This window comes from Sciurus carolinensis, chromosome 12 (genome assembly GCF_902686445.1).
Source record: "Sciurus carolinensis chromosome 12, mSciCar1.2, whole genome shotgun sequence".
Lineage (NCBI taxonomy): Eukaryota > Metazoa > Chordata > Mammalia > Rodentia > Sciuridae > Sciurus > Sciurus carolinensis.
This window is the reverse complement of record NC_062224.1, coordinates 106,498,722-106,515,331: the sequence shown is the minus strand read 5'-3', so window position 1 is coordinate 106,515,331 and position 16,610 is coordinate 106,498,722. Positions and strand designations below refer to the sequence as shown.

The window sequence follows — 16,610 nt, the reverse complement described above, 5'->3', positions numbered from 1 at the left end:
GAAATATTTATATGTATGTAGCTCAGTTCCAGAAAGCTGTTCTTGAGTCCATTTTGGCTCTCCAGTATCACTAAACAAGTGACCACTAGCGCCATCTGTTGGTAATAAGAGTTGTACTTTTATTGGATGTGTAGCTTGCATAGTTCCTATGAAATTCCGCAAGTGTAATTCAGAAGAATTTATAGTTTTCCCCTGTACTTTTTATTTTTTATTTTGCAATAGTTTCAAGCTAATAGTGAGTTATAAGAACAGTGTATTAGGATTCGCCACAGAAACAACCAATAGAATGTGTGTATGTGTATTTTAAATATATGTATGCTCCTTATGCAATAATGTACATAATGTATAACTCTACACATATCATAAATTTCATTTCTTAATTTTTTGTGTATGTATGCACACACACATACACTTATAAATAAGTGAATAAGGAATTGACACGCATGATCACAGAGGCTGACAAAATATGCATTTGGCAAGCTGGAGACCTAGAAGAGTTGTTAGTTAATTCAGTTCCCCTTACACATGGTGTTCTGTTCTCTGACCATTTGTAGGTCCATAGTGGCATGCTTTAGACAAATATTTAAATCTGTTTGATTGATTTGTATCGTTTTCATGCTTTCAACTACTAATGTCTTATTAAAATATTTTTTGTTTTACTTCATATATGTAGTATTATTAATTGAACAGGCCTTTAGTCTTTTAAGTAGAGAATCTGACCATAATGCCCACACCCTCCAAAAACAAAAACATAAACCAGAAATGTTTTTACTTGAAACTTCATTTCTGTTATTTGAATTTCTAGTTAACCTATATTCATATTTAGGGTCAGGTGGTATAGGAGAGCTCAGAACTCCTTGGTATTAGAATCATTTAGCAAATTGTGTTCACTGAATTTTCTATACAAAAGATAAAGCATGACCTTTAAATGAATTATAGATTTTTTTCCCTTTGACATGTAGTTGTTTTAAAGTCTCTCTTGCTCTACAAGTTATTCATTTCCAGGCCATTTAGGTATAACCCTTCTGTGTAAATGGGAGCCCCTTCACAAATGCTGCTGTTTAGTGCAAATGCAACAAAGTCATTTCTTGAAAGACTTAGATGTGGAATCTTTTTTTATTAAGCTAAAACAATTGTATTAACATCTAAAAATGTTCTGATTTCAAATCATTAAGTATTTTGGGTGAGACAATTCTCTCACACGTGACCTTTTGGAAAAGTTGTCATTTTGTTAAAATACTGTACCTGTACTTAGTCTGAATTTGAGTGAACTATACTTTAGTGTATTTATAAATGATGAATTCAGTTTCTGAATTAAACTTTTTATTTGCAGTTTAAAAAGAATAATTTTAATTCAGTGAATAAAGTAACTTCATTATTTTTAAACTTTTCTTTACATTTTGAAGAAATAATGTGTGCTCTTTTAAAGATGGTGAGCTACATTATATTTTACTTTTTATCGTGCTGGAGGTGGAACCCAGGACCTCACATATGGTATGCAAGCACCCTACTACCTAGCTACACCTCCAGCACCACTAAGCATTTTCTTTCTTCTTTCTTATAACAGCAATTGAACCCAGGGGTGCTCACTTCCCCAGCGCTTTTTATATTTTCTTTTGAGACAGAGTCCTGCTTCGTTGCTTAGGGCCTTGCTAAGTTGCTGAGCTGACTTGGAACTTGCGATCCTCCCAAGTTGATGGGATTACAGGTGTGTGCCACCATGCCCAGCACAAGGTACATGTTGAGTGGGCCAGTTTTTCCCATTGCCTTTAGAATTATGCACTTTATTTCAAGTAGATATTAAGATGGTTACATGGTAAATGAAACAGTGTTCTGCTGTCATCTTCTAATTTCAGATGTTAGCTTCCTTTGTTTTGAAACTCGTCTTTCTCACACATCTTGAATATGTGCCTAAAATACTTAGAAGTAAATATAAAATCTGCAAAATGTAAATAGATGTTCTAGTTAAACAATAATTTGGTAAGTGATCTAGTCAAACTTACTGGGGAATGATTTATTCTAAATGTGTGGATTAATTTCATTACCAACTTTTTTTTTCCTTTTGCATCTTGGGTGGTGTGTGAAATTGCTAAACCTGTCATTGTTGGCTTACAGTGATGGAAGTTTCTCCAGAACTTGTCTTTTTTTCTTACAGTTTAAAAAATGGGTGTGTTCTTGTCCATGTGAATTGCTGATGCTTTAAAATTTTTTGCTATCCTCTTATTAAGATTTAAGTGTACCTTAGGATATATTTTAGTTCTATACTAAGGATTAATGATTCTTTAATTTTAAAGAACTAAGGATAATTTCAAATTGTGTATTTCTGAACAAGTTCATAAAATAACATTTACATTTAATCTGTACAGGTTAAGACCCTTCTGATTCCACGAATTTTGAATAAGGGGTACTCAACCTGTTTGTAGAAATCAGTCAGCCCCTCTCTCAAGGGGCTTCTCATCATTAAATCGGTGATTTAGTATTGCAAACTGTAAATTTTAAGAATATTTTTAAATTGTAGATTCGTATTTTTTTTTGTCCTGTCTAAATACTTTATTCGGCCTTACACACTCAGTCAGTCCTGAAGTTGGCTTTCTGTGTCTCGTGTTTTTTCCCCTGTACTGCTTTCTTTGCCCCGTGGGCATAATGGGTAGTGAGGATTGTTCATAAATCAATGTGAATGCTTAATTTTTTTTCCACTACCATCTATCAGAAATTGCCACTTACAAGTGATGAAGGATTCTGAATTAGGACTGGGTGATAGGATGAAGGTGATTAAAGTCAAGGGGCTAGAATGTGAGCATGTGGTCTAATGCAAATAGAAGACTAGAAAAGAAGGTCCTAAAGAGGAGACTGGAGAAGCATGGAAGGAAGGGACCTGCCCATTACTTCAGATACTTTCCTGTCTTTGGCAACAGGTGGAAAGATATTGTTTATTACTCACCTTCCCTGAGTTCCTAGCTCGTTAAGTGTTTAAATATAGGTATTAGTTTCCTAAGATCATTTCCCCACTCAGAACCACCCCTGCCAGGGGGAAATTGGGTGTAGAACCCAGGGCTCTATACCACTGACTTATATGTCCAGCCCTTTCTATGTTTTTTTATTTTGAGACAGGCATTCCTGGAACACACCATCCTCCTGTTAGCCCTCTGAGTCGCTGGGTTTACAGGCTTGTATCGCCACACCTGGCCCTACTCAGAAACTTAATGATTTTATTCTAAATTCTTCTACTTGGCACTTAAAATTCTTCCACAATCTGGTTCTGTCACTTCAAGCTTTACCAGAGCTCATCCGAAAGTTCTCCTTATTTAGCAGGCCGGTGTTCCATGTTATCATCTTTACTTTTAAATTTGTGCTTTTGTTTATATTGCTTTTACTTTTACTCTGTTGCTTTGACTTCTGCTTTTTTCTTGACTTTCAGCCTATGTTCCATTGTAATCCCAAACATATGCTCCTGTAGAAACTGTGACTCTTGAAGCTGAATCACAGTGTAGGAGTTGTAGTTTCTTGATCTTTGATTTCCTACTCCTTCCCCCTCCTAGCCATATTTTAAACTCAAACAGAGTAGGACAACCTTTTAATTTCCCTTTCTATCTGTCTTTATTCCTCTCTTCAGCTATCCATTCCTATTCTCTAAGCTTAGGCAAGTTGCTGAGCCTCTGATCTCTAAAAATGGGTATGTAATGTTATTTAACCTCATAGGTTGAAGAGGAGTTACATAGTGCATGGCCTGATAAAGGTTAGTCTTTTTTATTGTGCTGTATGTTCCAGTGCATAAAATAAATGATAGAATTTTCTAGGAAAGGAGCAATAGTTTATCTTTTATATATATCTTTTATATAAGAAGAATGTAATTTTAAAAAATTGCTATGAAGAGAAATTAATTTTGAATTTTTAAAAACTTTGACAGTAATTCAGAAATATTAATCATCTCAAAAATCATGATTGAGACAATTATTTTTCCTCCTAACTTCACTTTCAACTGCTTTAAAAGTAAACAGAAACCAGGACAGGTTTTTCTACTTTGAAAGTTACTAGTTTTTCATGTAAGATATTTTTAATTGCTTACCATGTAGACTAATTTTGTGGTATATTTTTTCTTTGAGGATGTTTAAGTATTTCCTTTCTTTCATTATTAATTTTTTTGTAGTTGTAGATGGACAGAATGCCTTTATTTTATTTGTTTTTTATTTTTATGTGGTGCTACAGATCGAACGCCTCACACGTGCAAGGCAAGCACTGTGCTGCTGAGCTACAGCCCCAAGCCCATCTTTCATTATTTTTAAATATTGCCTTTCTTTCATTCTCTCTCCTGGATTTCTTCTTAGATTGTGTTAGATCCTATTCTGTTTTTCATTTCTTTGTAATCTTACATTTTCCATTTCATTTACTCTTTGGAATTTTTGTCTAATTAAAATTTTCTGTTGAGTTGACTTCATGAATTCTCCTCATTGGGGTTTAATCTACTGCTTAATTCTTCAGTGTAAGTATGTTTTTTTAAAATTTTTATTTCTTTTAGAAATGTTTGTCTTGCTTTATCATGTTCTGTGTTTTCAGTTTCTTCTTTTAAGGCCACTGTTTGAATCCTTGTCTTATCTCCTATTTCTAATACTTTTTCATTTGAAGTTCTTGGAAAATAATCCTCATAATTGATGTTTCATATCTTTTACCTACAGTAGGTTGGTAGCTTATAGAGTTGGTAATACTTTTATATTGAGTTTGTCAGTGGGGCTTCATTTGTAGGAATCTCATATTACCTGGGTTGAAGGCATGTTCCTCTCCTAAATTTTCGTTCCCATCATCTGCCTTGACTTTGAGCAGTCTTGCTGGCTTGTGAACATATTCTATGTGAATTTCTTGTTTCAAGGGTCTTGAACCATGCTGGTAACAAATTCAGATTCTGTATCTGTGTGGTAACATGCCTGAGATGATGGTTTTTGGAATACTTTCAGCCTCAACATGAAGCCCTGGCTAGCCCAGACAACTCATCTCATCTTCCTGTACCAGATACATCTTTCCCCTTGGAGCTTCTTAGCACTGATGGGGTGGGTAGGCTTCGAACTGTTGGAATATGTAGGGATGTGGTGGGTAGGAGATAGCATGGAGCTTAGTTCCATTCTTGTCTCTTGGCCACCTTGTCTTTTCTTTCCAACTAGTATCAGAATTCAAGCCCCTATTCTAAATTTCTCTTGGAGCATAGTTTTAGGTGGTTTTGTCAGCTGTATTGCTCAAAGTAAAAATCTTCACCACACTGTTAAATCTTGTGTGTATTGGTTGTTTGATTGCTATTCTCCCTGTACTTTCATCTTTGTCTGGCATTCATGAATGATTGCATTGTTTAGTCTTGTGTGTTTTGTTTTTAAATATGGGTCTTTAAAGTCAAGGAAGTCAAAGATCATTAAGGAGAAGAACATAAACAGTGTGAAAATACAGGAATCTACTTTGGCAGAAGAGCCCTGGAAGCACAAAGATGGGAGACTAAACTCTGGGAGGTGCAGTCAGGGAACTTTTTATGTCTCCAATATGTCTCAATTCAGTCCCTTTTAAAATTCCCGTCTTAATAACTTGAACTTTTCATAGTGGCAAATAGCAAAGATGATCTTGCTTAGTCCTATACCAGAAGTGGTTTTAAAAGACAACTGCATTCATCATACTTTTGTCCAAAAAGCTTATTTTGACAGGGGCGGCTGGGGGCAGGGTTGTACCAGGGATTGAACCCAGGGGTGCTTAACCACCGAGCCACATCCCCACCCTTTTTTTATATTTTATTTAGAGACAGGGTCTCACTGAGTTGTTAGGGCCTCGTTAATTTGCTGAGGCTGACTTTGAACTCAAGATCTTCCTGCCTCCTGAGCCACTGGGATTACAGGTGTGTGCCATCACGCCCAACCAGCTATAATTATTGAAAATAAAGTGTTGGCAAATTTGGGGCTAATATTTAATTTTCTTAGATTAAAAAAATGGAGAAGGCCATATAATCTTACCTGTCGTATGCTGAAAGTGGGCTTGTCTTAGTGCTACCACATGTAGGCCATTTATATCTTCGAGTCTCCCATGAATATCCTATAAAGTGTACCTTTACATTTTGTTTAAAAATTAATGCTAAAGGAAACTTTGTAGTAACTTTTAAATATTTTACCCTATGATCTTTTTTCTTCTTGAAACTTTATAAGAATATTATCCTGAGAAGATTTAGTTTCTGTTATTTAAACTGTCTCTGCTGTTTTCATGTTTCTTATAATTGTCCTTTTGAATTGTTATTTTAAAATTTGGTTTATTTTATTTTATTTATTTTTTGAGATGGGTTTGCTATTTTGTCCAAGTTGAACTTGAACTCCTGTGCTCAACTGATCCTCCTTCCTCAGCCTCCCAAATATCTGGATCTACAGGCACACACCACCACCCCTTGCAAATTTGTTTTTGTTGGTGGTTGTGCTGCTGCTGCTGGCGAATCCAGCCCAGGGCTTTGTACATGCTAGGCAAGTGCTCTACCATTGAGCTACATCCCCAGTTTGTATTTTAGAAAAGTAATTATATACCAAGTCATTGAAGTTGCTTCTGCATGGTAAATAGTGCTTGATCAAATAGTTCTCTGTAGGATTTTTGTTTGTTTGTTTTTTGTTTTTATCCTTTTCTACAGAATTTTGATAGCATGAATTTTTAGGACTGAGATTTTTGGACCAGCCCTGTGCATTTCAGTTCCATACTGTCCAAAAGTTTCCAGTTATGCATATCATTACCAGTTTCCTTACAGTTGTTGGTTAACTTTTCTAGAGTATGTTTTGTAAAATTCTTAAATCTTTAGCATAATATTCGTAATGATGATAATGTTAATTATTTTAGAAATGAATATGCAACTGGTACTGTGAAATGAGATTTACTAGATCAGTGAGAAATTCTTGCTTTGGCTCAGTTCCTTGTTCATTCATAAAAAGGCATTGGTTTCTTGTGGAAATAACATTGAGAAGGCAAGGTAGGCAGTTAGGAGGCTGAGTGATTGTGCCTGCAATTTGATAATCTGGTTCTGTGAATTTGAGAAGGAAGTAGTCTGTATACTTTTAAGATTCCATGTTTGGGGATGTTTCTTGGAAAGAACCAATGTCCCTGTTTTGGTAACCATCTTACTAGTTGAAAAGAGAGTAAGTAGGAACTAGTGAATTTTAAAATAGCTGCTGTGATGTTGATAGCCATTATGAGTGCTTGTGCCATGTATAACACTAGGAAAAATAAGCTTAAAAAACTAAGCTTAAAACATTAAAGTTTATATTTGTCTTAAGACACATACTAAAAGAATAAACCCATGTCTCCCTTAGAACCTGCAGTTTTAATTGTGAACCTTTTGTACTTCAACATTATTAAATACAATTGACATGTAGTACATTCATCAATAATTATGAGGAATTTTCTTGAAGATACACTATGTTCTGTTTTTTTTTAAACACATAATGAACTTTAATATGACCTCCACTATCATGGAATATTTGACAGTTTAATTAAAAACAGGTGGAGGAAAGTTGATTCTTTTATGATCATAGTTTGTAAATGTATTATTATTCCTAGTGTGCATTACCTTTTTTCAGTAAATAATAGTAATTAAATTTACATATGTAATAGGTAAAGTGCAATTCCTTTTTTTTTTTTTTTTTTTTTGGGTGCTGGGGATCGAACCCAGGGCCTTGTGCTTACAAGGCAAACACTCTACCAACTGAGCTATCTCCCCATCCCCAAAGTACAATTCCTTTAACCATTAAATTTTAAAAATTTTATAGCACTAGGGGGCACTCTTGATTTATGAATTCATGTCATACTTAGTCTCTGCATAGAATATGGAAAGAGATGAAATTATTTGAAAACATTTCACCACAAACTGAATGTTACTGTCAAGAGAATGAGAATGACCAAGCCGGTTTTGTATCAGTGTGAACATAAACTGACCATTAACAAATGTTGTCATAAGGTTAATGATGGTTATAGAATAAGATAATATCCATTGGAGGAAATTATAGTATTTCTATGCTTTATTCATGTTCACATCAGTTTTCTAAAGTCTTTGAAATGGTTTTAAAACCACCATTATTTCAAACATTTTTTATTTTAAAAATTGTAGCACAGTGTTTTGAGTACTTAGGCAATCTGAAGAAATGAAGATAAATTTAGGATGTGACTGAAGGCTGTTATTAGTAATAATTTTTAAGTATTTGAAAACCAGGAGCATGTTTTGCTACATTTAGGAAATAGGTTGGCATTTTCATTCATTGCTTTTACAGTTTGGTGTGTGCCTTAGCAGAGGCATATTTCTAAGGTTTTTGTCTTCTTTATGTAGAAGAGTCCATTAAATTCAAACTTTATGTGGATTAAGTATGTATAACAAAATCTGCATCATCATAATAGCACTCTTATTGGGAACCAGCGCTGTTTAGGTGCTTTTGCATACGTTTAGCTTGTTTCTCTCCAGCACACTCTGTCAGGTAGGTACTTATTGTTATCCCCGTTTAATAGACCAGGAAACAGCACAGGAAAGTTCAAGTCTGCTGGGTTCACATAGGCAATCTTGTTCTAGGTTCTCGGCTTTTCAGTTGCTATCTTACATTGCTTCTTCAGAGAAAGAAAACTTAGTATTGAAGGAATTACTGTTAACATTGTAAACTTAAATTAGAATACTTATTAAATTATAGACACTTATCATTGTATTATGAAAAATATTGTGAAAATTTTAAAAGGATCCTTAAAGTCCAGTCACCTTAAAGTCAACTTAGGAGAGGAGAAAATTTTGTCAGAGAGGTTAAGTTACTCACTCAGTGCTGTATGGCAAGTTATTTGTGTAAAGATCATAGAACCTCAAGAAAATATTCTGACTTTCAGTAAGATAGAAAAACTGCAATATTATGGAAAGAATATTTAACTAGAGGTTTTTATGGTTTGTGTCTTGTTCTTGGCTCCTCATTTACCCGCCTGTTTTCCCAGAGGTTCTATTTCTTTGTATTACCTGGGAATAATATAACATTGTATTGTATAGATATATTATCTTCAGTAATTAATGGTCTTGGTAACTCTGAAAATCAATGACATAATGGGTTGAGGGTATTCAGTAAACCTGAAAGCCCTGTACAAATAAACAGGTCATATTTTGTGGTATTTTAATGACACATTCCATATTTTATTTTTATGTGACTGTGGTATCTTGGTCCCTAACAAGCTAGATCACCAGAAATGGAAAGCTTATTCAATATTTTTGATTTAAAGGTGCCATTTGGATCTTGAAATTTTTATTATGTAGGGTATACATTACTTTGCCACATGATTTTTATATTTCTTATTTACTTAAAAGTTTATTCAATTTGATTTTTTTTCTCACAGTATCTGCTTTATCAGTGAAAAGCATTGCTTCACTTAGGAAGAAAACAGTAACAACTATTGAATACTGCCCATCTGGTGTTTCCATTTATTTGAAAATAGCTTACAGGATTGTTCTCATGTTCTCAATCTGGATTTAGTGGCTTAGCTAAAATAAAAAATAGAATTCAGCAAAGATGAACTATTTTGTTTCTTAGCATGGTGGTAGTCATGGATTGGTGTTTTTGAACTTAAGGGGAGATGCACATTTTAACTTCTGTTTGTTTGTTTTTTGGTTTTTTTTGCAGGCATAATGTATTTGTGGCCTTGGACATGAAGTAATCAGTCCTCTGTTACTGTAAACATAGGGTGGGGACTGATGAAGGAAGCATGGACCTAATGAACGGGCAGGCAAGCAATGTTAATATCGCAGCTACTGCTTCTGAGGTAAGACATTTTACAAAACCTCATGGTAAATTTTCTCACCTGCCTTTTCTAGTTTTTCAGTCAGCGTGGTTGGTTGCATTTTAAAATGAGAATGTGAGATAAAGGGCTACGTGTGTTTAAGAACTTGCAATTTTGCCATTCATGTATTCACTGTTCATCTTAGAAATAGTCCTTATCTATTTAAAATACTTGAAAGATAATGATAAGAAGTGATTATTTAAAACTTTCTTTTTAGGTTTAATTTTAGAGAAAACATAATTTCCTTTTAGAATATTCCTACATTATGTGAACTTTGAGGACAGTAGTAAAAGTGAGGCAAAGAAAGTTTCTTTTATTTGGAATCACTGGATTCTTGGATACCATATAGATCACCTGCCTGTTGAAGGAGATCAAGGAACTCTCAGACTGGACTGTTAGAAAGACTTATTCTGCTGATGTAGCTTGGAATTGTAGATGGAAATGAGGACTGAGCCAGGTGTTCATCTCTCTAATTAGTATATTGTAATTTTATTTCTTCCTGATTTTCTTTTTTGCCTTGTCCACAAAACTAGAATATTTAATAATTTTAGCATTTGTCTCTTGTATTTCTCCTTTGTTTTTCTCCTGTATTGGAGGAGACTAAAATTTATGACTCTTAACACTTGTCTTGGAGCCAGCCTGTCCACCAAACTTGAGCTTCGTCTCCTTATTTCTACTATTACCATCCTTGTTGGTTCATTTATGATTTTTTGTCTAGACATTGCAGCAACCTTTTAGTTTGGTTGTACACTTCTATTCTCTGTTGTTTTTGGTCCATTTGATTGAAATTTAACATTAACATTGTTAAAATAAAGTTTTTGAATTTTTATCCCCAAACAGTTGGTGGTTTCTCATTGCCAAATAATAAAATTCAAATGCCCCCATAGCCATTCATTCAAGATTTTCCTCACATTGGCCCCCAATTTTATTTCTAATGGATTTAATTCTTACTTGACACTTCTGTTAAGAAAATAACTACATTTTTGTTAATGTTTATATAAATCATTAGTGTTTCCTATTTGTTGTAACTTTGCCTATATCATTTTTTCCACCCAGAATTTTTCTTCCCTTTCCAATGTGCCCCTTCCCTCACTGCACAGAAACAAAATTGTCTTTTGAAATATATTTCAAACACTGTACTTTTAATAAAGGCTTTTCTAATTCCCTAAACAGGAATTTTTCTATTTTTGAAACTATCACTTTCAAAAAATTTTGAGCTCTTTTTGTATAAATTCATGCACAACTTTTCTTCCTCCTTGAGATAGGGACTGTACTGTTTGTATATATATTTACTCGGCTTATCATAAATGTATTCATTTTTTATTCTGTTTATCTATTTTTTAAAAAAATATTTTTAGCTGTAGATGGACACAGTACCTTGATTTTATTTATATATTTTTATGTGGTGCTGAGGATTCAACCCAGGGCCTCACACATGCTAGGCAAGCGCTCCACCACTGAGCCACCACTCCAGCTCCCTATTTTTTTGATGGGTGCTCTATAGATATACTTGAAGATGGATTTCACTGTGCTATATATGTACAAAACAGTTTTGTCATTCATTCCACATTTCTTCCTCTTTCCTGTCTCTCCTCCCTGCCTCTCAACGTCCTCCTTCTACTCCACTGGTATTCCCTCTATCCTTATGGTGTCTGATCACTGCCTCCCCTTTTTTCCCCCTTACTTTACCCTGGATTCTGTATATGAGAGGAAACATTCAATCCTTGATTTTCTGAGTCTGGTTTGTTTCAGTTATCCTGATGTTCTCCATTACTATCCACTTACCAGCAAATGCCATAATTTCATTCTTCTTTATATCTAGGAGAACTCAATTGTGTATTATATTTTCTGAATTTGTTCATCTGTTGATGGGCACCTGAACTGATTCTAAACTTGGCTATTGAGAGTTGTGCTGCTCTAAATATTGATGAGGGTGTATCATTGAACTTTTGAGAGTCCTTTTGGATAGATATTAAGGAATGGATTAACTATGTCCTATGGTGGTTCCATTTGTAGTTTTTTGAGGAATATCCATATTGTTTTTCAGAGTGCTTGTATTGATTTGCAGTCACACCAACAATGTATGAGTGTACCTTTTCCCCCACACCCTCACTAGCTTTTATTATTATTTGTACTCTTGATAATTTCTTTTCTGACTGGAATGAGATGAAATCTCAGTGTAGTTTTGATTTGCATTCCCCTGATTGCTAGAGAAGTTGAACTTTGTTTTTTCCTATATTTCTTGGCCATTTGTAGTTCTTCTTTTAAGAAATGTCTGGTTCTTGTGCCCGTTGTTTTTTTTTTTTTTTTTTTTGACATTAAGCTTTTTTGAGTCCTTTATATGTTACGAATATTAACCTGCTGTCAAAGCTGACAAAGATTTTCCCCCGTTCTGTAGACCCTGTCTTCATACCCTTGTTTCCTTTGCTATGCAGGAACTTTTTAATTTGCTGTCTGACTTACTGATTCTTAATTTCATTTATTGAACTTTAGGGGTCTTATTAAGGAAGCTGGTGCCTGTGCCAGTGTGTTGGAGTATTGAATCTATGTTTTCTTCTAGCAGTTGTAGAGTTCTGATCTAATTCCTAAGTCTTTGATCCACTTTGATTTGACTTTTATGCAGGGTGAGAGAGAAGGATCTAGTTTCATTCTTTTACACATGGATATCCCAGCACCATTTGTTAAAACGACTATCTTTTCTCCAACATATATTTTTGGCACTTTTGTCAATATCAGATGACTGTTAACTATGTGGGCTCATCTCTGACTTATAATCTGTTCCTTTAGTCCTCTTGTCTATTTTGATGCTAACACTATGCTATTTTCATTGCTATAGCTCTAGTATAATTTGAGATCAGGTTTTTCAATGTCTCCAGCATCCTTCTTCTTGCTCAACATTCCTTTTGTCACTCTGGGTCTTTTATTCTGCCAAATGAATTTTAGGACTTGTTTTTCTAGTTCTATGAAGAATGTCATTGGTATTTTGATAAGGATTACATTGAATCTGTACATTGCTTTTGGTAGTATGGCCATTTTGACTATTAATTCTGCTGATCCAAGAACATGGAAGATATTTTCCATCTTCTAAGATCTTCAATTTCTTTCTTCATTGTTCTATTTTTACCTCCTTAGTGAGATTAATTCCCAAGGTTTTTGTTTGTTTTGATATTATTGTGAATTGGATAGTTTTCCTGATTTCTTTCTCAGCAGAATAACTAGTAGATTATAGAAAAAGTATTTATTATATGTTGATCTTGTATCCTGCTACTTGCTGAATTTGCCACCTCTAGAGTGGCAAACTCTACACCTGGTAGAGTTTTTTGTGGGTTCTTCTAAATATAAGATTAGGTCATCAGCAAACTAATAATTTGACTTCTTTTCCTAATTGTATCCCTTAAGTTTTCCTCTCTTGCCTCAAGAACTAGGTTGAATAGGAGTGGTGAGAGTAGACATCTTGTCTTGTGCCTGATTTTAAAGGAAAAGCTTTCAGTTTTTCTCCATTCAGTCTCATGTTGGTTTTGTGTTTTTTACATATAGCCTTTATAATGCTGAGGTAAATTCCTTCTATTCCTGGTTTCTCCAGCATTTTTAACATGAATGGGTGCTGGATTTTATCAAAGACCTTTTCTTGAACAGTACTCTTTTAAATCTGTTGAGATGATCATGTGATTTTTGTCTTTAATTCTATTCATGTGGTGAATTACATTTATTGATTTGTTTATGTTTAAGGAACCTCATATCCCTGGGATGAATTCAGCTTGGTCATGTGTACATTCTTAATGTGTTTTTTAATGTGCTTTGCTAGTACTGTATTAAGGGTTTTGCATCTGTATTCATCAGGGATATTGGACTGTAGTTTTCTTTCCTTTGTGTGTCTTCATCTCGTTTTCATATCAGGGTGATACCAGTGATTCTTAGCTGAGAATCCTTCTGGTCCTGGGCCTTTCTTTGTTGGAAGACCCTTAATTGCTTTCAGTTTTATTGCTTGATATTGGTCTGTTTAGGTTTTCTATATCTTCCTGGTTCAGTTTGGATAGGTCATATGTGTCTAGAAATCTGTCAGTGCCTTCGAGGTTTTTCAGTTTGTTGGAGTATAAATTTCAAAATAGTTTATAATAATACTCTGGATTTCAGAAGTGTCTGTGGTGATACCTCCTTTTTTTATCTAATTTCATTGATTGGGTCTTCTCTTTGGATTATTTTGGCTAAGAGGTTATCAATCTTATTTATCTTTTCAAAGAATCAGTTCTTGTTTTTGGTGCTGAGGACTGAATCCAGGGGCACTTTACCACTGAGCTATACCCCCAACCCCTTTTATTTTTTATTTTGGGATAGAGTCTCACTAGGTTGCTTCGGGCCTCATTAGATTGTGTAGGTTGGTCTCAAACTTGCGATCCTCCTTGCCTCAGCCTCTTAAGCTGATGGGATTACAGGCATGTGCAACCACACCCAGCAAGAATCCATTCTTTGTTGCATTGATCCTTTGTATTTTTTTTTTTTTTTCCATTTTCAATTTCATTAATTTTGGCTCTGATCTTGTTTCCCATTTTCTACTGGTTACTGGTTTTGGCATTAGGTTATTCTTCCTTTTCTAAAGCATTGAGTGTGTTGTATTAGGTTGATTTGGGATCTTTCTTTTTTTTTTAATGTAGGTACTCAATTCTATAAACTTTGCTCTTAGAACTGCCTTTATACTGTTCCAGAGATCTTCATGTGTTGTATCTTTGTTCTCATTTGTTTCTAAGAATTTCCTGATTTCTCCTCTCATTTCTTCTGTGATCTGTTCCTCATTTAAAAGAGTATTGTTGGACTGGGGTTGTGGCTCAGTGGTGGAGTGCTTATCTGGCATGTGTGAGGCCCTGGGTTTGATCCTCAGCACTGCATATAAATAATAAAATAAAATAAAGATCCATTGACAACTAAAACAAATTTTTAAAAAAATAAAATAGAAGTATTGTTCAATCCATGTGTTTACCTCGTTTTTATAGTTTTTCTTGCTATTGATTTCTCATTTCATTCCATTATGATCTGATAAAATACACAGGATTATATGAGGAGACTTAAATCATGATCTAGAATATGGTTTTATGTTTTTTGATACTAGGGTTTGAACTGGGGCACTTAACCACTGAGCCACATCCCCATCCCTTTTTTTATTTTTTATGTGTGACAGGGTCTTACTAAGTTGCTTAGGTCCTCATTAAGTTGCTGAGGCCGGCTTTGAACTCATGACCCTCCTGCCTCAGCCTCCCAAGCTACTGGGATTACAGGCATGTGCAACTGTGCTTGCAGAATATGGACTGTATTTGAAAAGTTTCTATGAATTCCTGGGAAGAAAGTGAATTTAGCTGTTTTTGGACAAAGTATTCTGTAGATGTCTATTAGGTTCATTTGATTTATCATATTAGGTTGGAAATATTTTTATTGATTTTTATGTTGGGATGACCTTTCGGTGAAAGAGGTGTGTCAAAAATGACCCAGTATTATTGAATTAGGGTTATCTGGTATTTAATATCAAGAAATATTTTTTTATGTAATTAGGTACTTTGGTATTCAGGCCATAAACATTTTCTATCATGTAAGTGTATTCTGTGATGTCTATACAGTGACAGAATTGCTTAACAACATATTTCTCAGCATGTACCTGATACCTGACTATATACGTGTGTCATTCTCCCCAGCTTTCCTTTGTCCCATTTGAGAATCATGGTACTATTTTATATCTTTTATTTCTGTAGGAAATGATAGGATGATAGGATGTCTGGATGAAGAAACCCACATACACACACCTCCAAAAAAGAAATAGTTACTTAAGAACATAAAATCAAAACTTGAGGTTAGATTTGAGGTTGCCTGGGCCCTTGTCTGGTACTCTTCCAGCTTAGCAGCATGTTCTGCTCAGCTTTCCATGCCTTTGTTAACATGCAGTTCTTAGTTTCCTCAGTTTTTAAGGTCAGTGTGGGTTCTCTGACATTGACTGTGAGATAATATTAAAACGTCCACATTTTCTTTCAATTTAATAGAAAAGTAGCAGCTCTGAATCATTAAGTGACAAAGGCTCCGAATTGAAGAAAAGCTTCGATGCTGTGGTGTTTGATGTTCTTAAGGTTACACCAGAAGAATACGCGGTAAGCCTCCTGTCTGTCCTACTCCGGTTTTTGCATATATTTTACATACTGGTGCTATTGAGTTAGAATTTGTAACCTTAGCAGAGGAGATTGTTAAAGAAGCTGGGTGTAGGAATTGTTTGGGAATAGCATGACTAGAACCAGCAGAAGGATGGCATGGGGAGGTTCAGAACTGTGTAGTGTTTTTAGAGCAGCTTCATAAGTTAGACCTTCGGTTTAGTAAGTAGTATTTCCTTTCATTGCTACTTATACTATCTTCCCAAGTCAATTGTACTTTATTGACATATCAAAGAAGTATTTTTACTGTTTGGAAAATTTAAAAATTAAATTTAAAAATTGAGAAGTGAAATATGGAGACATCAATGGAGTATTGTGACAGGTATCTAGAAAATTTTTTATTTCTTGACTGACATAAATATTCATTTATATCTCCTTGAATCTGTTAACATAGTACATTGATTTTTTTTTATATTGAACCACTCTTACTTTCCAGGAATGATCTATGCTTGATCAGAATATATAATTCTTTCATGTATTGTTAAATTTTGTTTTATATTTACAACCATAAGTGATATAGTTCCTAAGCATGTAAAGTCTATAGATATAATATATTGCCTTTTTAATGTAATGTCAGTACTTTTTATAAGTGAGGAAGAAAACCCTTTTGGGGTGGTTACTGGGGACTAA

At 34.5% G+C, this 16,610-nt stretch overlaps 1 protein-coding gene across 3 annotated transcripts in view; it reads left to right on the top strand.

Moving 5' to 3' along the window:
* Ralgps2 (Ral GEF with PH domain and SH3 binding motif 2) overlaps positions 1-16,610 on the top strand; it is a 162,660-nt gene that overhangs the window by 37,758 nt on the left and 108,292 nt on the right. For all 3 annotated transcript variants that reach the window (XM_047520003.1, XM_047520002.1, XM_047520001.1), the window contains exons 2-3: positions 9,639-9,777; positions 15,819-15,923. In XM_047520003.1, coding sequence (XP_047375959.1) covers positions 9,721-9,777; positions 15,819-15,923 — 162 coding nt within the window. In that variant the 5' untranslated portion in view covers positions 9,639-9,720. The remainder of the gene's footprint in view (positions 1-9,638; positions 9,778-15,818; positions 15,924-16,610) is intronic.